The sequence below is a fragment of the Python bivittatus genome, unplaced genomic scaffold (assembly GCF_059951505.1).
Source record: "Python bivittatus isolate LINGU-HERP-01145 unplaced genomic scaffold, Pbiv_v1 ctg000840_np1212, whole genome shotgun sequence".
NCBI classification, from domain to species: Eukaryota; Metazoa; Chordata; class Lepidosauria; order Squamata; family Pythonidae; genus Python; species Python bivittatus.
The window spans coordinates 1214530-1237087 of NW_028277113.1; the positions used below are offsets into that span (position 1 = coordinate 1214530).

Below are 22558 nucleotides of genomic sequence, written 5' to 3' on the forward strand. Positions count from 1 at the left end.
GAAAGTCCTGTTCATAAAGTAAACTCTCCATTTAACCGACTTTAGTTTGGTAGACTTCAGATGCAATGGACAAAATTTGTCCATACATTATTTGCTTCTCATCCGCCATTTTATGCATGCATCAAATCCTATTCCTGATAAAATGCATAAAATCCCATTCAAATATAACAGACATTCTTTTAATAGGTACCCATTCCCCCATTAGTCTATTAAATCAAGAGTTTACTTGTGTACTAGTTCTCAAGGATTCTTAAAGCCTTTTCCCCTCCCTCCTTTGTCCTACTTTCTACATAAATCTCGCTGTTATGCATGAATAGTAAAAAATCTTAAATCCTCATGTCCTCTTACAGGTATTCTTACTGAAAAGGAAAGCTACATACATATATGCAACTTCATTTTGTCCATCATTTTTCAAATGTAAAACTTTCTTAATCTCATTGCTTGAGTGTTTTTTTGATTAATGCATTATCAGGTATTCTGTTGCAGGAAGCCCCCCCCACCCCAACTCACAAATCATTTGGAAACACATACAGTATCTTTATATGCACAGATGTCATTTTCACACCTTGCTTAATTTATTTATAGCTCTTTGGGAAAGAAGAAGGGCCATTTGCCTCTCTAGTCATTTTTTGTTTTACTTTCTCACTTTACAAACTGCAATTTGCTTGTGGCTTTCTAAAAAGAGCAAGAGAAAAACCTCAGGCAGTCATAGGTACTGCCAGAGACAACAGTTTCTCTGTATTGAAAAAGTGTGATTAAGAAATTAAATTATACTGCCATGACTGAAAGATAGTAATGTCAGCCATGGCCAACAAGGGATTTTACAACTGGTAATGTGAACCAGGAACTAAACCTGTAAAATTCCAACAGAACACAAGATCTCTAGTTAGAAATTTATACAAATTAAGGTCTAATTTTCACTCTAATGGTAAACCTGCATATGAGTTATTTCACTTTTATTTCCAAGCAGGGACCCAATCAAGTGAATGTTCCACCATATAAAAAATAAAAATAAAATATATGCATTGAGAGAACTGACACATCAAGAACATGAAAATCAGACTAGTCTTTTCTTCAGATGTTAATGTCTTATATAGAGCAGAATATCCACTTGTTTGAGTCCTTAACCCTCAGTCTAAAAGAGTGATGCTCAGATATCAGTTTACTATCTCAATTACATTTTTGCCTTTAAAATCAAAATATAAGTATTTTTGCCCTGCAAAAACAGATTGGGAAATTAATTAACTAGATGAAGATGTTCTGGAGAAAACAAATGATTTCAATTGAATTATGCTTATCACACTTAATAGTTGATTTTATATATTAATTTGATTACGTACCATCAAGTCGGTGTTGACTCTTAGCAATCACATAGATTTTCTCCATGATTTTATATATACTCTATTTTAATTATGTTCAATATTAGTCCATATTATTACCAATGAACATTTTAAAGAAACCATTCAGAGATTTCTCTGCTGACATAGTAGCTGAAACATCAAGTCTACCTGTACTACAGAAAATAATGAAAGCTTTTCCACTTGAGGATACATAGAATGGTTTGCCTCCACTAGTTCAGATATTGACTGTCCAGCTTCTCCTATTCCTCCATCGTATCTTGTGCTACATGATAGCACAGAGAAGGAAACGTGTGAGCCAGAGCAAACTAAATCCTACACCAAATCATTTCTCAGAAATAATCCTGGTTGGGAGGTGGAGTGGGTGATCAGGAAGATGACACATAAGCACCTCCTGTGGCATGTATTAGCAGGTGTGGTTATGAATATATAGTATTTTCTGTTTGTATACACACAGAACAGGCACTATGATATCTTAGGTGCAAGATCCTAAAAATGAAGGACATTTGAAAGATGCTCCATCAAGAAAACAAATACTTCAAACATAAGCATTATTTACTTTTGGACATAAATGTATTGCTTTGTATATAATACCAGGAAAGTTTTAAAAAATCTATAAAAGCATGAAAAAACATTGTAACATTGTTTCCATGTAAGTATGTTTCACCTTTGTCCTTAAAGCAGCCTATAAAACAGAGGAATTCCTAAGTCAAACTTGTTTGTGCTGTATCCCAAGGTCAGAGCAACTCTGGTTTTTTAGTGGGAAGCAGCAACCAAGAACATCATACTTGTTGAGAATGCCATCACACAAACAGAGGGCCAAATTATAATTTTCCAAAATGTTGACAGCTGACAGTTTTTCTTAGACATACATGTCCAATTTATGCAAAAAGGGTTACTTTTACAGACAGCAAGTAAAGGAATTAGCTGCCCTTCTCCAAGGAGATGACCCCTGGTATTTCTGCACAAGTTGCACAATAGAATGAGGCCATCCAAGAACAGTAACTTGTGTAGAAATGCAACTACATTTTCAGATCATAGAACAGCAATCATAATCAGACTCACACAGGAGAAATGGCTTTAATCTAGTTTTTTCATGGAAATGGAAGAAAACATGCAACTTACCAAACAGTTCCATGACTCCCCTACCCTTCTCAACATCTCCCAATATATGCTAGTGCCTGAATTGTGCGGGCAGACTAAAGGTAATGACACCAATTATTTAAGGTGTTTAAAACAAGAAGGAAAAAAAAAAAAAGAAAGCTCCAAAAACAACACTCAAAACTACAAGCATATGCAGGAATATAATTAAAATGAGAAATATGGTTGAATGTACTCAAATGTAAAGTGACAACGTAGGAGGCAAAACAAAAACAAAAAATTGCAATTACACTGCCCTTGGCAGTAATCAATCAGGAAACAGATTGTGTGATAGTAGTGGACAATTCAATGCCACACTGAAAAAGGAACACTCCAGTTTAAAGATCACTAGAAATGAAACATAAGATTAATGTAATATCAAAATGTCTTTTTAGAAACTTCTGATGCAATCATACTTGGAATACTGTGTATAGGTCTGGCCACCACAACTCAAAAAAGATGTTAGATATGGAAACTGTAGAAAAGATTACTCCTGGAGAAACTCTTCTGAAAAATTTAAAGTAAAAAGAGACTCGTGATATTAAAAATGACGAAGGGTATGGGAAAAAGGGAGAGGGAACAAAATGCTTCCCTCCCCAATAATAAAACCAAGGGTCATCCAGTGGAGCTGAATAGTCAACGATTCAAGGCAATCTAAAAGTAAATGTTTCTTTGCTCAGTGCACATTTCTCCTAAGAACTTCACTACAATAAGATATAATACTGAAAGGCCAATAATCCAAATACTGAAAGGCCAATAATACTGAAAGCCTTAATGTTAATATTTGGAGCTAACCTTAGGGATACAAGGAAAGCAAGAAAGGCACTTGGTGGAGAAGCAGGTGTACAGCAAGGTGTGAAAAAATGATGAAGTGTAAGTTGCTGCATCACTGCTAGATGATTTTGAGGGTGGGAAAGATGGAAAGAAATTAATAAGGAATTGCCAAGTGAGGAACATGAATAAACATAATATATGGTCTAATGTGATCCAATAAAACCTTCCTCTGAGGCACTGAAAGAGGCAAAACTAAAGAAGGGCTATGATGATACTCAATTATGAGGCTCAATATTAATTATATCTTTAACTCAGTTCAAAAATGTGAACTCAGTCAACTTGCTGCAGACTGTACTCAACTGCAGACTGGTTGCGCTACCTTATTTTCTGCTCTCCTTTCTTTCTCCTATGCATGAATTTGGAGAGACAAGTTGCATCCCATTCAATCTCCTTCTACATACTATCAGAGGTACACATACCACACTCAGTTGAAAAATACTAGCTGAAGCCCACTTCCAAATCCATGCATATGATTAATGAAGATTATATAAGAAAATAATTTAGCTATCTTCTATCAAAGCAGCTTTTGGCAGTTTTCCAATACAACAAAACTAGTAGTATGTCATTGGGCATATCTGCATTTACTGTTTAAGTTGTTTCTGTTCTGTGCTGGAGCTGGCTTGATTCTAAACCAGCTAAGAAAATCCTGTTTGGATTGAGGCACTTTGGTAACAGCAGTCCAGAGAACAGGCTATCATGTCCTCCCACTGGACAACTCCCCTGTTGCTGTGTTTTCCCACTCTTCAATTCTGGGGGAGCAGTTGCCAATGCAAGATGAAAGTTCTCAGCAACATCATTAGGTTTCCACAAATATGCCAGGTGTCACCAGAGGTGTCCACAGGAACTCTGGCATGTATAGATGGCTCACTGGGAATTCAAGGTTTAACAGTCTAACTCCATGAATTAATTTACTGACTCTATATAAAAAATGAATAGATTTTATAACAAATATCTAGCATTCCATTGGACTGCCTTGTTCTAAAATATGTTCCTAAAGTACACGAAATTAGCAGACACATGAAAAACCTTGTACTAAAGGAAGGACTGCCTTGGACTAATTTGTGATACTAACAGCTAGTAAGAGCATCATAGGAAAATTCCTGGGATCACAAGGAATGCAGTGCAAATAAAAAGGGGCGTTATCAAACCTGCTCTCCCCCACCCCAAAAAAGTATAAAGACCAAAAAGAAAATTCCTCAGTGTTTGTCTTTATGCTTCTCTCTCTCTCCCTCTCTCCCTGGGCATCATTTGTGAGCCCTCTATCCCCACAAATCTGTGGAAACTGAAACCCTTAAAAGCTCCCTGTCTTCATTCCCTGAAGTAATGAAGCTTAAACGTAAGTTCAACTAAAAATACAGTCAAATTATCCAAGCATGGTACTGAGAATACTTTGAAGGTAAAATAAGTTGATTAACATCAAGCCTGCACTTCTGATTGGCTAACAGAAGAGCAAAGGTGGTGAGATACTCACTGAGGCACCCTTTAAAATAGTATCACTTGACAAACACTCACATATTTCTTTTCAATGGCCCAAAAGTGGTTTTACAACAGGAACAAGAAAAAGACTTCTTTGAAGATTGTGCCAAAGTATTCCACATCATTCTTCACCAAGCTTCTTTCCTTGAATGTTTATGGTTATGCAGTTCTGCAGCCTAAACCCAAGGTACAGCAAAAGCAATCTACTAGTGATTCATATGCTGCCCAAATCTCAATTTCCTACTAGTGCTCAGCAAAAGCCTGTTTTTCACTCAATATATTTACATCCAAAAGCTTTTACTGAAGGGCAAGATGGAGCTTTGCTTTTATCAGAAGCTTGGCTGCTGATATGACATTCTACAAAAAGTGATATACTTCAACCAATGTAACTTTACTGCCGTTACTATATAGTTCCCCAAATCTTACAAAACCTATTTTATTATTGGCCTGTGTAGTGGCTGAAGGTTTTCTCATCCCTTATCCTTCATGCCAGGGCAATTTTTTCAATGTATGCGTGTCAAGACATTATTAAAATACACAACAGGGCCAATAAAGTTGGAAAACTTACCTAGAAGTCACATTTCTTGTCAAACTTGCAGCACCACTTACAAGACACATCTGATTTATTATTACAACATTAATTTATTCTGGCTTCTCTATAAACAACTCCCATAATACCTTTATTAAAAGGGAATGCGATTAGTGAACATGGAGGAGGAGACAATTCTTTAGGATTAAAATCAAGGACTTGTTCAGATCCTTGATTTGGCATTTTATCAAGGGCGTGGAATCTTTTTGTAGCCAAAAAGGTTGCTTTTTAATCCCTTACCAATATTGAAGGCTACAGAGATAGTGGAAGTGATGTGATAATGTCAGCAGAAAAAACAAGCCGAGAATTTTAAGGTCATGTTTCTTGTTTTCAGAGGTTCTGATCTTTTTCTTTCATTGATAATTGGTGGGTTAAGCAAACTGGATGCTTATCACATCAATTTATTTTTCCCATCATAAATCAGTTGGAATTGCATCGCTGTTAATAGATAGCTTTTCATCAAATATCCCTGGTGCAATTTTGAGGATTCTGGGGATTGCCAAAAATAAAAGGGGGGGGAGGGGGGAGAAAGAGAGAGCGAGCGAGTGAGAGAGTTCAGATGCTATATGTTACATGATCCTGGATTATACCAATAAATCCTCAAGAGGCACAAGTTCAAACACTGCTCCTTGCTTCATTCACAAATACAATACTTGGTCTCTAGTTTATACAGAACAAAACAAAAACTATGGTTCACACTTTAGCGTAGGTCAGGACCAACTCCTTGTTTGTGTTCCTCATTTGTGGATCATACTCTATTTGCTAGGAAAAACCAGCAAGCTGTGACTAATAGCAAATGTGGATTGAAATGTGGATTCAGAAGGAAGTGTCATGTGAATCAAAGGCTTCCTGGGATTTAATAAAAAAATAAAATTAGATAACAGTTTGAATTTATATCAGAATAGGCCCCAAGAGAACATTACTGTATGTTTTTTCTCACAAGTACCACCAAGCTTTACACATAAATGAAGTCTTTTCCTTATTGTTATTCCTTAACTTTCCAGCAATTTAAGTTTTTTTTAAGATTCAGTGTTGTGTGTGTACATACATATACACACACACACACACACACATATACTTATATACATACACACACACATACAGAAACTCACAGACATACATTATTTAGAGCAGCCAACCAACCAAACATTACTGCTAACAAAACCAGAGAAAAATATTGTGAGAGGATTTTAACATATCAGACGTCCAAGGTTTATTTAACCTTGAGAAATCCTTTTAGTCCAGCTGTGATAACAGGTTCCAGTGAGAAGAAAAAAAAATTAAGACATTATTTATTCATTTTGAGATTCTAGGTCAGAGTGTTTTTTACAAAATCAGAAGGATTAATCTTAAGCTTCTAATCATAACAGCTTCTTTCTTTTAACCTTATTTTTCCCATCCCTCCTGTTTTAGCTGGGGGAGGGGAGCTGTCTTCAATTTTCTTACGTATCACATATCTAAGTCCAACTTCAGTTTCTGAAATACCTATGTTCCATTTTATATTCTTCTAACCTGTCTAATTTACAGCACTCTTTACTTTATACTAGTTATTATCTGCTATATAATATATAGCTTTGGCAAGCCAAGAGCTCAAAATGAAATGTTTTAAATAAATGGAATTTTATTCATCAGTAATAAACTTGGATAAAATAGTTCTTCTGCAGCTTATATATAAGGCTTAGTTCCTCATTTCAAATGATCAAATAACAACATGTAACAGATTTGTTAATGTGTAATTCTTAAGAAACAGGAGCATTTTTGGACTGCCGTTTGTTAAAATTCCTGTCATTCTAGTAATAGTATTTTAAGAAGTTTATCCATTTGCAACACATTTATGCTAACACAGGATGCCTATTCAAGCACAGACAACTTAGACAAAACAAAAGTGCCTTGCTGCCCAAACCCATTCTTCTCCGACTGCCCCCTAATTTCTTAGCAGTAATAACCATGTATAATATGGTGTGTTAGGAAATATTTCAAGCTTCTGCTATATATTACATATGGCTGAGTTCCATACTGATCTTAACTTCCATAAAGCAACCATAAAATAAATACATCAAGTTTTGTGAAACAAAAGCTGTCTTCAAACAAGATCAAATCTTAGATAAGGAGACAACTCCTAGTCCTTCTCTGCCCTTCGTTTTCATGCTGAGAAGAAAAGTCTGAACAGTAGAAGGTAGAAAAAACAGAGTACACTACACTAACCTCACTGCTATACTGTTTCAGATCTTGAAAATGGCCACAATGAGCTTGCGTGCAATTTATCAATAAAAATAGTTCATATAATTTCTACTATAAGACAGCACAGATGCCATAGCATTGTAGTTGTGACAGGTTAAGGGCTGCCAAAGGCCTCTGCCCCTGAAGAGCCCTCTTCTTACCCTGCATCCAGAGCAAAAAGACCTAACCTTGAAGGGCTGATATCAGCAGAACAGAAAAGGAAAGATTTGGCTGCAAAAGCTGTTTTGCTTCCTTTTTTCTAAATCCACTTCTTACAGTTAAGGGCACCACAAATCTACAGGTATTCTCTACATTTGTTACCCTCCTGTTTGAGGTATGCAAAAGATAGATTCCTGGATGATCTAAAGGTGCTCATCAAGCATTGTCAGATTCCCAAAACTCCTAGCCTTTAATTATAAGTGCATGCACCAGACTTTGTTGATATTTATCAAGATTTTGGAAAAATAAACCTAACAAAATAGATTTTACGTGCTTAACACCTACCCACCCTCTGTTTTAGTGAATTCATTCAAACTATATAAAATGCATTAGCAAGCAGGAGCAAATGTGTAAATATTTATCCAGCGTTTATTTAAGAACAAAATCCTTACTGTTCCAGCAGCTAAAGTTCAAGATTGGGGAAAGTTGGAGATGGCTGCAAATGGCATTACTGTAATCCTAACCTGTTTAGGAGAATGTATCTTTCTCCTAAACTGGTATCATTTTTATCCAACTGGCCTTGGAGGCATTTAAAATATTGAGATAACCAGACATGATGTAAACATCCTCTCTGCTTATCAAAGGTTGACTTTAAGTGCTCAGTAAAGGAGACAGAAAATGTTACCATATTAGATCTTGTAGTTACTGTAGTGGGTTAGACCCAGAGTGGATCATAAATGGATTCACTGAAATCAACAGAACCTACATTACTTAGTTACACAAAGTTAAATTGAATTATTATATGTACAAAGTTAAATCAATAGAAAAGAATATATGTAGCTCAAGGTTGAATTGGGGAGGTCTTGGAGCTCTCTGAGCTTGGTTGTTTGCTTGCAGACGTTTCATTACCCAGCTAAGTAACATCATCACTGTGAGTGAGTGTAGGGTTTGCTCCCTGTTTTTATACAGTAGCTGTCCTTGCCAGTTTTGGTGGGGGTGTGGTTTCCTCCTTGGTGGTTCCTTGATTAGAGTATTATTTTTATGCCTGTTTGTTTGTCTGGCATTGATCCCTGCTTATCTAAATGTTGGCTGCCGGAGGGGATGTGTTCTAGTCTTTTTGTTTCCTTCCTAGGTTTTTTACTCTCTTTTGAATGGCATATAAATGTGGTTTATCTCTGTGTGTCTATTTGATGGCTGATTTGTCTGAATGCCAAGCTTCCAGGAATTCTCTAGCATTTTTGGATCTGGCTTGATCTAAAAGGCCAGTAGTTTCTGACTGCTAGTTGCTGTTCATGGATGCACTCTGCTAGTCTTCTGGCTGGCTGTCTTACATAGTGGCTGTAAAAGTCCTTGCACTGTATGTTGTAGATGACTCCTGATTTTTCTTCTTGGGCTACTGGATCATTTGATTTGCTTAAAATATTTTGGAGTTCTTTAAGTTTGTTTATATGCTACAGTGATGCTGAATGGTTGCAGTGGAAGCAGTAGCCCAAGAAGAAAAAACAGAAGTCATCTATAGTCAGAATACATGATGAAAACTCCTTAATCTCACAACACATGGACAAACTCATCCATAGTTTCAACTGGGAAAGTATTATAATGCCAAAGTTAAACCATTAAAATGCACACATATGCAGATATAACAAAATGCTTTTGCTGTTGTTGTTCAAATGTTCCTTATAACTGTATTTTTTTCTATGAGCATTTGACCTAACTTTAACACAACTGCTGTAATATCACAATAATTATAACTCAAAGTCAAAGGCTGTTGCTTCAAACCCAGACCAAAATGTTGAAACCACATTTATTATTTTTAAAAAGGACAGGGAGAAGTATAAAGCCCCAAAAGAAAAAATAATCATTAAAAAAAATCTGTGGGTTTCAAACCAAAACCTTTGACTTATAAGGAAAGAGTTATTATGACTGTGCTATTACAGCAATCACAGTAAAATGGAAGTCTAAAAAGATATGAAGCTCAATTGAAGGGGGATTTCTGCTGCTGCAAAGAACTGCTGGGGTTAGCCTGTATGGCGGTAAAGCACTTCAACTGGAACAGACAAGAGTACATGAAGTTACATTAAAGAAAAGGGCTACAGGTAGTCCTTGTTCAGCAACCATTCGCAGTTGCGGCCATTACAGCTTCCCCACATTCACGTGATTGCAATTCAGGTACTTGGCAACTGGCTAGCAATTATGATGGTTGCAGCATCCTGCGGTCACGTGATCGCCATTTGCATCCTTCACTGCTGGCTTAGTCAATGGGGAAGCCAACAGGATGGGGCTTAGTCAATGGGGAAGCCAAATGGCGACCACATGACCCCAGGACACTGCAACCAGGCAGGATTCACCTAACAACAGAAACCTGAACTGCCGCAACTGCCATTGTAAGTTGGTACAGTCATGTGACATTATGCTTTATGACTGTTTTGCTTAGCGACAGAGTTGCCATTCCCAATTACCATCGTTAAGCGAGGACTATCTGTACTTTCAAACTACTGCAGAAAAACACCACAGGGAAATTAAATTTGTGATGGGAGAGAGATGAATAAAAGCTTATTTTTTCTGTTTCTGCCCTCCAGTAATGGCTGCTGTCTTGTTCTGGAGATGGGGCAACTAGGCACTGCAGCTAAGTCCACAAAAATATTGTTACAATATTTTGAAATGAATGAAATTAAGCTTTTTACAGTCTGCCAGCATAGATCGTATTTCCTACCTGTGTGCATAACTGAGTTAAAATGAAAAGCAAAAACAGCTAATTTGTTAATACAAGCTAAAATGTTATGTTTCACAAAAATATAAAACAAAACATTTCAAGTCTTTTTGAATTTAAAGCAATTAAAAAATCAAGAATCTGCTGGCAAAGTACAATAACATCAATGTTCATGAATAGAGAAACTCCAACAGATAAATTTGAACTACTTAATTCCGTATATAAAATCTTTAAGCTAAATAAGTATTTTGTGATTCTTATGGAATAGCACTTCTAACTCAAGTAATTTTATAATTTATTTATATTTTATTTATATTTCAAATTTGTCACCGCCCATCTCACTGCACTCATCTTTATAATACTATAAAGTATTCACAATGAATACATTGTGAAGTACTTTATAATACTTTATAATAATAAGTACTAGTATATATAAAGTATATATACTATAAAGTACTTCACAATGAACAAACGAAATCAGTGTACCTGTTGCCAAGAATTAAAATTATTTTAAAGAGCAGTAAACCACCCACGTTCAGAATTTATGGTGGATTTTGGAAAACTAATTTTGAAAATCAAATGGTTTTTGAGTTGGCTGGTTTGTTTTTGTTAAAGTATGAATTACTGGATTCATATAAAACTAAAGGCTTTCTGTAATTCTACAGAATTCACTTAGCTTGTTCCCAAGGGTAGAAATATAAATAAAGAGTCATAGCAGAATCAAATATTATTGGTTGTATTCTTTAGGTGGGATTATTTTGAAGTTGACCATCACAAATAGCAAGTTTTGCATGTTTCTTAAATTGGCAATAATGAAAGGTGACTCCAAGTATAAATTACAATTCACCTTAACAGCCATCATTGTCAGAGCATTTGCACCAGATATTCACTTGTTCCTGTTTCATTGTGAACTAGCTACTTTTCCCACATATACAGACACTGGTGATTTGCTAGAACAAATGTTTATGTCAAGAGAAAGGAAACTGGGACAAAGGTTCTCTGATACATTTTAGGTCTCACATATGCCTAGATGAAAAATGTATATAATCAGCAATGACAACTGTATGTGTGTGTGTATGTGTGTGTGTACACACACACACCACATATAAATCAGACATTCCTTTCTGTGTGTGTTTTTCTTGATGTGATTATTAAAGCTGGGGACTTTCATTTAAGGAATACACTATTGGGAAATCCAATACCAGCAATGGAAATAAGACAACAATCTACTTCTTCCATAAACAAATGCTAGTGTCAAAGAATAAGGTTTGCAAAATCCACAATCTATACAGTAACGAGCTTGCTCATGCAATCAAGATCAGTTAATTTTTTTCTTGTTTTTCAAATGGCTACCTCATGTTTTAGGGTTTTTCCCCTTTTAGCTCCTACACTCTATCAACTTTCCTTTGAAGTATATCTGAACTCCAATCTCTTGAATTTTCAAAAGGCTCTTAAAAATGGTTCTTTTTGCAGGAACTTTATGAAGCTGGAAAAATTTTCTCATTTATTCTAAGGGTTGTGGTAATATTAGGAAATATACTATTCCATAAGAAAATGACTTCCATTGATTACATTATTTTATTATGACATTGGTTTACATTGTATATAATTTTTTATTCACCTATGCTCTGTGTAGTTGTAAGTGCACACTAAATAAAAGTACTAAACTGAACTAAGAAATTTGTCAGTGGTGCACATGATGTACCTGGCAGTGATTGGCTGAACTGCCAATCAATAACCCCATCCCATTCCAGCACTGAAGATGTTACCTAGCCGGGTAATGAAACATTTGCAAGAAAAGAACCAAGCTCAGAGAACCCCATGAACTGCCAGTGTCATGGGTATGGGGGGATGGGGGAAGAGGCAGGCAGAAGACCATACACAGACCAAGGGAAGCAAGGAAATAGGCTAGAAAAGAGTTAAAAGAAAAAAAATGGACTACAGAGGAAGAGGCTGGGGGAGTGGTATCAGGTATGAGGAAAGAAGACTAGTAGAGAAGAAATGGGACTTGCAACAAAACTTTGCAATGCTTCTAGGCAGAAATGTTTTAGATCAGGTTTCCTGCCAGCCAATCATGTTCTCCTCCAGAATAATACTGTATATGCAGCCAGGAGTTCAAGCAGGTCATTCCAAATCTAGTTTTCATGCCTTTTCCCCCTCAAGTAACACTTCATTGAGTTTGTTGGTTTAAAGTATTTATTTTGCGGTTCACAAAACTGATGAGTCTCCCAAACACAGCGATGCTTTCTGTTCTATTTCTCACTGCCTCTCTTTTGTCTCTATTTTTGTCTGGATTCTCTATAAGGAGGAATTCTACACAGAGCTGCAGCAGTAAAATCAGACAAAAATCAAATAAATCAGCATTACCACCACGGCCACAACTTTAACAGCAGGATTAATTTCTGCACTATAACTATGGTTATAACTAATTTCTGGCACTGCAATCTCAAACATTCTGTCTCAAAATTCTATTCCATGGATTGCAGACTTACTATCTACTTCTAGAACAAGTTATCAAATATCTACAATAGCCTAAAAAACCACCTCAATTGTTGATTTTCTTTGAGCTGCATGCAGTTCTCCTGAACAACACAGAAACCCTTCCTTATGCAAATCAGAAACACAGCATTTTTGCTCTAGCTAAGCAAAGCCCTACACTTCCGTGCCATTCAAAGCTTTGAACAATTAACTTCACATCCACAGGAACTTTTTACCTATGCTAAACATCTGAATATATACCAACAATCGAGACACAAATATATGGAGGGCACACAAGGGGAGAAGATTGGTTTATTTTGTGTAAACAACTAATGTGTGTCCTAAAATGTAAAATGAACATTTTAAACTGTAACTGTGTATATCTGAATTAATCTCAACACAAAAGCAATCCTCTTTCTTCAATGTAAGTGTAAGAGAAGCACAGGAAAGGAACGGATGGGATTGAATTGTTTTTCAGAAAACCTATATAGTGAATCAACATTTTAAGTATTTGCATAAATAAACCTTAGATGCTTTTGCGAATCCAAGAATAGCAAATATATTAGATAAGGCACTATTTATAAAGCCAGTCCAGGTTGATGTAGGAGTAAACAAGCATCCAAGTTTCATAGAGCATTACTCCCCTGTTTGCTCCTGGGAATAATCACCGTTAAGCTGAAAAGTTGTTATTTTTGAGCACATTTAATCATAGGATTGCATTGCTGGACACCATTGTAATCCATAAAGCATTATCAATTATCTGGCACGTTAACATAAACTTCTGTTTAGATACTCATAGGACTAGTACTGTAAAGAACTGTTCAGTAAACTGTGTAGAGATACTTGAATTGACATTTCTTCACATATTATTCCACTACAGATCTCCCAAGTACTTTTATCACAGGACCAGAAACAGTCCATTAAGAAAGGTATCATTTATTGCTTCCTCCCAGAAGTTTATGTTTAAACTGGCTAAGCCCTGAATTAAACCTAACTATAGTAGACTTGCATCACTAAGATCAGGACTGCTTTAATCACTTAAGAAGAATGGGATACCGCTGTGTCTTCCCACTGGTTAGGGAGCTAAAGACACAGAATGGAGATGGAAAAATAAGAATGGCAGATGGGGAGAAGTGGTAATCCGCACATCTTCCAGCCTCCATTTTTATGTTAATGGGCATAAACCTGGGCTTCAAAAACACAGGTCTGCCAATGTTAATTTGGCCTCATTTGTCTGTAAAGGAGGAAGGACAAAGAATCCACCGAAGAAAACAAACTTGTATAGAGGTATAATGTGTTATCAGTTAACAGGCTATACCTAACCCTCTGGTAAGATACTAATATAACAAACAATAGGATACAGTAGAAATCCAGTAAATACAAGCACAGTGACATCCACAGTAGTACGTCAACCTCTAAAAAAGTGGTCAAAGTTAGTTCAGAGAAAGTGACTTTCAAAGAATGGGGGAGGGCTTACCAGAAAGGCTTTACAGTTCCAATTCCTTTGTCCTCTTTAGTTCCCAATGACTCCATCAGAGGTCATGACCCCCAACACTGGGAAGTAATGAACAGTCTTTTTCATATCCTTCAAAACCTATTCTGAAGTACCACATACAAAGTCTGGAAGATACTGTTAGTTACAAAAAGCTGGTCAGTTTGACAATGAGTAACATATGTTCTTACCCATTGTTTTGTGAATATGATTCTCTAAGCAATGCTCAGTTAACATCTGCTAGTAGCTCTCTTTCACCATGGCACTAGACAGATGCTTGAACTTTGATAACATGTCTGGATGTGTATGCCATTTTTAAATACAAAGCTAAACTACTCCTGCGTTCTTTAAAAAAATAAGAATTACATAGATTAATCCACTCAATTCTCGATTCTAGTACTGTCTTCAGACGTTAAATTTTCAGCCATAATAAAATGAGATTAATTCTTGCTAAACTGATTACTATGCAACTCATCATATTTTATATACAAATTTATTACATTTCTATCCCATTCTTACTCCAAGAAGCTGAGAGTGAGTTATTCATGGTTCTGTTTTCCATCATCCCTTATGTATTCAAAAGAGGCCCAAGCTGACCCACAGATAATTGCAACTTGACTGGTGATTCATACCTGTAATTCTCAGTTGCTTTACTAATGCATATTTTACTATCGGATGGTACTATCTTTATGAAATGTGTTAATAGTTGAATAGACTGATACTTTTATTATTATATCATAATCCTTAACTAATAATATGCAGTACACTTTATTAGTTGTAAAATTGTTTTATTGTTTTTATATGTGTTATAAACTATTTTTGAACAGATTTGATACAGATCACAAATTCTGTATCCAAAATAAACTCCAGAGATGATGAAATAATTTGTAGGCTGAAAGAATGAATGTGCTAAATTAAAATCTAGCAATTGAGAAACTTTTTCCTCCTTCGGAGAACTAGCTACTTAATAAGACTTAGTACTTGGCATTTTAAATCTGCAGATAATTTAAATAATTTAGATCTGCAAGTATGAGATGAGGTTCAAATCTTCCAGCCAGTCATAAGGGAGAACCTTTCTTTACTATGATGAACCTGCTTCCAGCCATAGCTTCTTTCTGGCTCTTCACGTATCCATGTAGAAACCCAAGCAAACTGTACTAACTCTGTGCTACGCTTTGCTGATAATGAGCTGTGAACAGAATATTGTTTAGGTTCTCTTAGAACCCAATGTTAATGGGAAAGGAGAGGTTGCAGGTTGGGTGGTATCTGTATCAGTTGCTATGCAGACATTTTAAACCCAGGAAGGAGAAGACTGTAAATGAGGGTGATGTTTGGCAGCTAAAATGGATGAAATAGACTTAAAACTCACCATTGAGGTTGTGTTGTTGGTTTTAGTAAAACCCTCTATGGGCTGGTAAGCCTGAGTTGGATTAGTTCATGGGCAAGTGGAAACCCTATCACACTCAACATTGCACAGAATTTGTGATCTGTATCAAATCTGCTTTTAGTAAATAAGCACCTCAAAAGCCCTGTCAGCAACTAGCTTTGTCAGTGAACAACCCTGAGCAGGTAGTGTGGAATAGTCAGACAAATTCTCAGCCCCAAATCCTTTCTAAAATAGTTGGTGCTCCCTCCATAGTTTTCTCTTATCCTTGGACTGGCAATCTGAAAAGGGAGCATAAACTACAAAAGCGGATTTGACCAGAAAAGCAGAGAGGTGAACCACAAACATTAGTTTGAAGGTGACTGCCCACACATGCCAACAAAGTAGCTTCGAATTCTCCTACTTCAGAAAAGTTCAAGGCCTCCTGGCTGTCTGCTGCCGCCATCTGCTTTAGAGATCCATCAAAAATGAATTCTTGAGACATGCATGTGGGATTCCCCAGACTATATGATACACATCATAAACTTCCATTCCTTCTTCCTTGTCACCTCCCACCTACTCCCAACAGAAAGAAAAAGAGAAAGAAAAGTGTAACCCCTGTAGACAGGGATTATTTGAAGCAAACCATGTCATTCAGGTTCTGCTGAAGTATTTTAAATTAAGTTCCCAAGGAGAGGAGGAAAAAGCCTTTTTCAAAAATCAGAAAAGAAATGGGAGCTGGGCATGGATGGAGAAGAAAATTACAGGTGCTTGTTATTTAAAGCAGAGGACACTGGACCATGTTCTGTTTTCTAGCCTAATGCCATTCCGTGAATGACTTCTTTGTTAAGCAAATTCAGGGAAGATTCTTGAACACCAAGGCCTTTACCAGTGATACTTACCATCTGTGGTTTTGAGTGGGAAACGCACACGTTTTACATTTTTTAGATATTAAATCTCAGCTGCTTACATTTAGAGCATTTGGAACTGAAGCCAGCCAGCATGACCCCTTCCCCCACAGCCAAGCTCTTGTCCACTAGTGCTCTAATTAAACATTCTTTAGTTTGATGTTATAGAGGCTAAACAGTTTGTGGTCATCAACTGGATCCCCATTCAAATCATTGCTCATTTTTTCATAACACTTCTGTTTTCCTTTGTGTTTTGTCTTGTTATACTTAAAGGAAAAGGTTATTTTTATCCCCTTAAAAATGAAAAGAGTAAAAACTCTTAACAGAAATGGAATTATATCATGTGACTCTTTTGTATATGGGGTGTTTAATCCTTTAAAAGGAAAACTCTTTTGACATTATTCACAGAAACAATCATAAACAGCCAAGAACAAAATTGCTATTCTTTTGTGAGTATATGCATATTTCAGGAAAAGAAAAATATTTTCAGGGCAATATTGTGAGACACAGAACAACGGTCTTAAGTTCCAGGATGGCAGATTCTGATTGCATGTTAGGAAAAACTTCCAAATGGTTAGAACAGTTTGACACTGGAACGAATTAAGGAGAGAAGTCTGCTCCCATTCATTGGAAATGTTCCAGCGGAGGCTGATCAGCCATCTGTCAAAGTTGCTTAAATTTGGATTCCTCTACTGATATAATGGTCCCTTCCAACTCTATGATTCTACATTTTATGACAGGCTATCAGATCTTACTATTACTTTGGCTGCCATTTACAGTTACTTTCCAGTTGTTCTGTGAAATAACAGACACACACATTGTACTCTATAAAAATAGTTCTTGATGTATTCTCTGGCATGTATAGCAATGACAATATTCATTTGTGGACAATTCACACCTCAAAATTATTGCGAAGAATGGCTCTAGACCACTGTACAAGCATAGAAACATTCTATTATTCTTTAAAGTCATACATTAATGCTTTGAAAGTAATAAAAGCGACAGTGTTCTCTTTTCTCTCAGGCTCACATGGAAGCTAGAGAAAAACCAGTACATTTGAGTAACTTTAATCCCTTTTTCTCTGAATAAGAATACACTCTTAAAAGAGTAAGCATGTTTAGTCATTTTGAAAGGGAGGAGACATTCCCAGCATAGCAACATACATGGAGATGATTCAGGCAGGATTGTTCATTTCTCTGCATTGGAAGTGGTGAAAGCCAAATTGACGGAAGCAAATGTAGAACAATTATGCAAACACAGAAGACTTTTCTATGACCCCTTAGGGTTTGTTGAAGCCTTCAAATATATATTTTGTGAAGAATAAGAAATTACTGTCCCCAAAACTGACCTATGGCCTGAAAACCTATGAGAGTTTGTAACAACTCATACTTATCAGGATATGGAACCACAGCATAGACAGAAAACATTTGGAAGCAATGTATTTACCTGCCCATAATCAGTCTTGAATACAACAACCCCTTCCGCACAGGAAAGTACAGTGCTTGGATAATGTTGGCCATTTTCTCGCAACCAAACTCGTACTCCCTAAAATGGGGGGAAAATCCACAATTAATATTATTTAATTTTAAAAGTACAATGATCTCAGTAAAATTTTTATCATATCTCCCACACCCAACAGGCATACAGTGGGGCAAAAAAGTATTTAGTCAGCCACCAATTGTGCAAGTTCTCCCACTTAAAAAGATGAGAGAGGCCTGTAATTTTCATCATTGGTATACCTCAACTATGAGAGACAAAATGGGGGAAAAAATCCAGAAAATCACATTGTCTGATTTTTAAAGAATTTATTTGAAAATCATGGTGGAAAATAAGTATTTGGTCAATATCAAAAGTTCATCTCAATACTTTGTTATATATCCTTTGTTGGCAATGACAGAGATCAAACGTTTTCTGTAAGTCTTCACCAGGTTTTCACACACTGTTGCTGGTATTTTGGCCCATTCCTCCATGCAGATCTCCTCCAGAGCAGTGATGTTTTGGGGCTGTCGCTGGGCAACACGGACTTTCAACTCCCTCCAAAGGTTTTCCATGGGGTTGAGATCTGGAGACTGGCTAGGCCACTCCAGGACCTTGAAATGTTTCTTACGAGGCCACTCCTTCATTGCCCGGGCAGTGTGTTTGGGATCATTGTCATGCTGAAAGACCCAGCCACGTTTCATCTTCAATGCCCTTGCTGATGGAAGGAGGTGTTCACTCAAATTCTCACAATACATGGCCCCATTCATTCTTTCCTTTACACGGATCAGTCGTCCTGGTCCCTTTGCAGAAAAACAGCCCCAAAGCATGATGAGTTGTGGACAGGTGTCTTTTATACTGATAACAAGGTTAAACAGGTGCCATTACTACAGGTAATGAGTGGAGGACAGAGGAGCCTCTTAAAGAAGTAGTTACAGGTCTGTGAGAGCCAGACATCTTGCTTGTTTGTAGGTGACTAAATAGTTATTTTCCACCATGATTTGCAAATAAATTCTTTAAAAATCAGACAATGTGATTTTCTGGATTTTTTTCCTCATTTTGTCTCGCATAGTTGAGGTATAGCTATGTTAAAAATTACAGGCCTCTCTCATCTTTTTAAGTGGGAGAACTTGCACAATTGGTGGCTGACTAAATACTTTTTTGCCCCACTGTATACAAAGTCAGATTCCATTTAATAAATAGCAATAATAAGTAGCAAATCATAAATAGCAAAACAGGTAAGAAGTCACATCCAAGAGAACACATGCCTATTAATAAGCCCAAGAGATTGTGGGGTAGATTTTTCCCTTTCCAAAAAAAAAAAAAATCAGAACAACCACAAACACCTGACTCCAATTCACTGAGTCACATAGATGAGTTACGGTTACATAAAATTACAAGTGATGTTCATATTTATGGTACAGTGCATGGGATCTCTTGAAACTCTAAGAATTGCCAGATCTTCATAAAAACTGTGTCCTACTTCATTAAGGTTATTTTACAGAGGAAAGAAATCTTTAGCTTTTGCATCCCATGAAGCCAAACAGTAAGTTCACCACTATCTAAATACTTAACAAATAGGTTAAGATGGGTGGAGGAGGTTAAAGGTGATTAGCTTTAGATCATCTTTTTTAACTGATTTGCCTTGAAATGAGATTCTATAGGAGATACTGAAAAAAGAAAGAGGTAAAAAGAAGAAGATGGGCCATATGTTGAACTATTTGTATGCTGTATCAGTGGATACTTAGAATTGGAAGAAATTACATTTGCTCCTGGGAAAAGTGCCTTAAAAAAATAATAAATACATGTTTCTTAGTCTTACAGTTGCATAAAATGTCTATAAGAATGTACTGCTAAAAGTGGTTTCTTTTCTCTGCAGTACAATTATAATTTTTCCTATATAGTTCTTAAACTGTTTTTAATTGGTATTTAATGGTTGTGTTTGAATTATGTTGATTATTTAGCTCTCAACAAATACTTAGGATATTTTATACATGTATCTTTTTTCCAGGCTATTTGCAAAACTGGATTTATTTTTGGTTTTTATTATGAAATTTTTATCCGATATTTCAGACAAAATTCCCAAAAGAGCTTATAGGAAATATAATTCAGTATACACTAGCAATACTAAACGTAAGGCACAAGCATAAATAAAATGAAAATATCAACTAAAAGTCACAAAACTGGGGTTAAGATAATAGATAATAGATAAAGGTGGGAAATTTATTATGATAATAGCCAACCAAAGTGGAACTCTTGTTAGGATCTAACGCCAGGTTATTGTTTTTAGCATGTCTCTAACTCAGCAAGAGTAAATTTCAAAAATCCCCCTTTTCCAGCCATTCTCTCACTTCTGCAGTCCTAGGAAAACTGCCCCCCACCCCACCCCACCCCCAGGATAACAAGGAGCAAGCCAGCACTCTACAGATGTTCCTTTTCTAGCTGACACAGGAGTGCTCTTCTTGAGGAGAGGGGACAACCTCCTAACAGGCAGTGTTCCTTTGACCAATGAGAACGACCAGAATATGTTTGCAACATAGCTCATTAAGTATATGGTCCTATGAAATCATCACATTCAGCATGATTCCTAATTGGCTAAGATCAGCTTTGCTTCAGAAGTGTTCAAGAGGAAAAATATAGCTCATAGTTCATTGTTCAGGCAAGCAACTGAATATAACAATAGCCACTCAGCCTTATTTGATCTGAAATATGAATGTGAAACAAGCCCACCCTTTCTGAGTAGACTTGGTTAAAAACTAACACAAATGGATATATTCAGCCTGATGATCAAATGCAATCCCCCCTCCACATTTTAATGCAACGCCATAAGCTGTTTTCTTTCATGCAGAAATTACCATTATGTTTCAAGAATCTGCAAATAAGCTTGATTTCAGATATAAGCAGGTCAAATATTGCAGAACAAGGAATGAACACCTGTAGGTTCTTTTTTATTATTATTTTAGAAGATGTAGTTGACAGAAAACACACCAAAAATAATATGCACAACAAAGAAGACCAAGATGAATCTATATTTATTTAATGACCACAGGCAGATATCAAAAGCATGAACAAATTAGGGCCCGTGAAGGGAACTGGCAATAAAGAGGGGGGAGGAAGCAAGAAGATACTTTATCTGATTTTCCCCAAACTACTACCAATAATGACTGAAACTAAGAGTATCGTGCAGAGTAAGATCTTCCCAACAGTTGCATATAAATTGTCAGGCTAGAAAGATCACAAAAACTCTTGGGGTGCATATCAGTCTACTAGATTCTCTGGTTCAGTGGTTTAATAGAAATCATGGGCAGAAGGACCACTGACATGCTTCCATAAGGAAGAAGGGAGTGGGATCTGATGGATCATAAGAATAAGTAGATTGTGTAGGATGGGAGAAACTACTCCATGTGTGCATGAACTGTGCAAGCAACAATGAGAAAAAAATGGGTGCATATATAGAAACAGTATGAATGCATGGAATATTACAGACACTATGTGTACATGCAAAGAAGTACGGGGGCAGGAAGTAAACATGTATGTGGAGATGGAGGGTAAAAAAAGAAATCTCAATCCTCATTGCAAGATTTCCATAAATCTCCACATACATTAATCATATCTTTTACAACAGAAGTACTCAGCTACAATAGAAATCATGTTGTTATAAATAGGTATAATCTGCCAGCGTTCTTGTTGCCAATACATTTTCAGTTGCCATCAGGCCAAACACACAGACAGACACAGATCATGTTTACTTATAGACTGGGCTTATTGTTCCATATATCAACGCGCTCTCTGTGAGTTCAAACAGTTTCAACTGGTGACAGGGCAATACGGAAGACAGCAGTAGCTACAGAGATAAAGCCAAGTGACACTTGCAGCTGCCTGTCAAAATCCAACTAATTCAGTTATCAGAAGACAGCTGCTCTTTGTCAACCAAGCGCTTAAAAAAAAAAAAAGTAATACTTGTTGCCTGGAGATGAAAAGCAACATGGCTTAAGCCAGCCAGAAACACAAGCACCTGGACTACAGCTGGTTCTTGCACTGAGGTGTATGCGGGAAAGCACACACAAGGTCTTTCCCATCCATTTGGGATTACCCTTTCATTCACCATCCAAAAACATTTCCTCATTTGAAGGATCCCATAGGGGAACATAGCAAAGTCAGAAACACATTTCTCTACTACCCTCCCTCAGAAATGTGTGGAAAACTTGTCAGGAATGAGAAAAGAAGCAATTCCCTAAAAGAACATATAGCAACTGATAGTCTAGCCATGCCTCCCTAATCTTCTGTGAGAGAAGATGCTTCTTTGGACCACAGCCATTGCATCCCATGTAATCAGCCAGCTGCCTAATCATCTG

General features: G+C 36.6%; 1 protein-coding gene across 1 annotated transcript in view; it reads right to left on the reverse strand.

Annotated features, from left to right (window-relative positions):
• Window positions 1–22558, reverse strand: part of MYO10 (myosin X) — a 163383-nt gene that overhangs the window by 104376 nt on the left and 36449 nt on the right. Inside the window, exon 2 of the mRNA XM_007426876.3 lies at window positions 18174–18272. Within this exon, the coding sequence (XP_007426938.1) occupies window positions 18174–18272 (99 nt within the window). The remainder of the gene's footprint in view (window positions 1–18173; window positions 18273–22558) is intronic.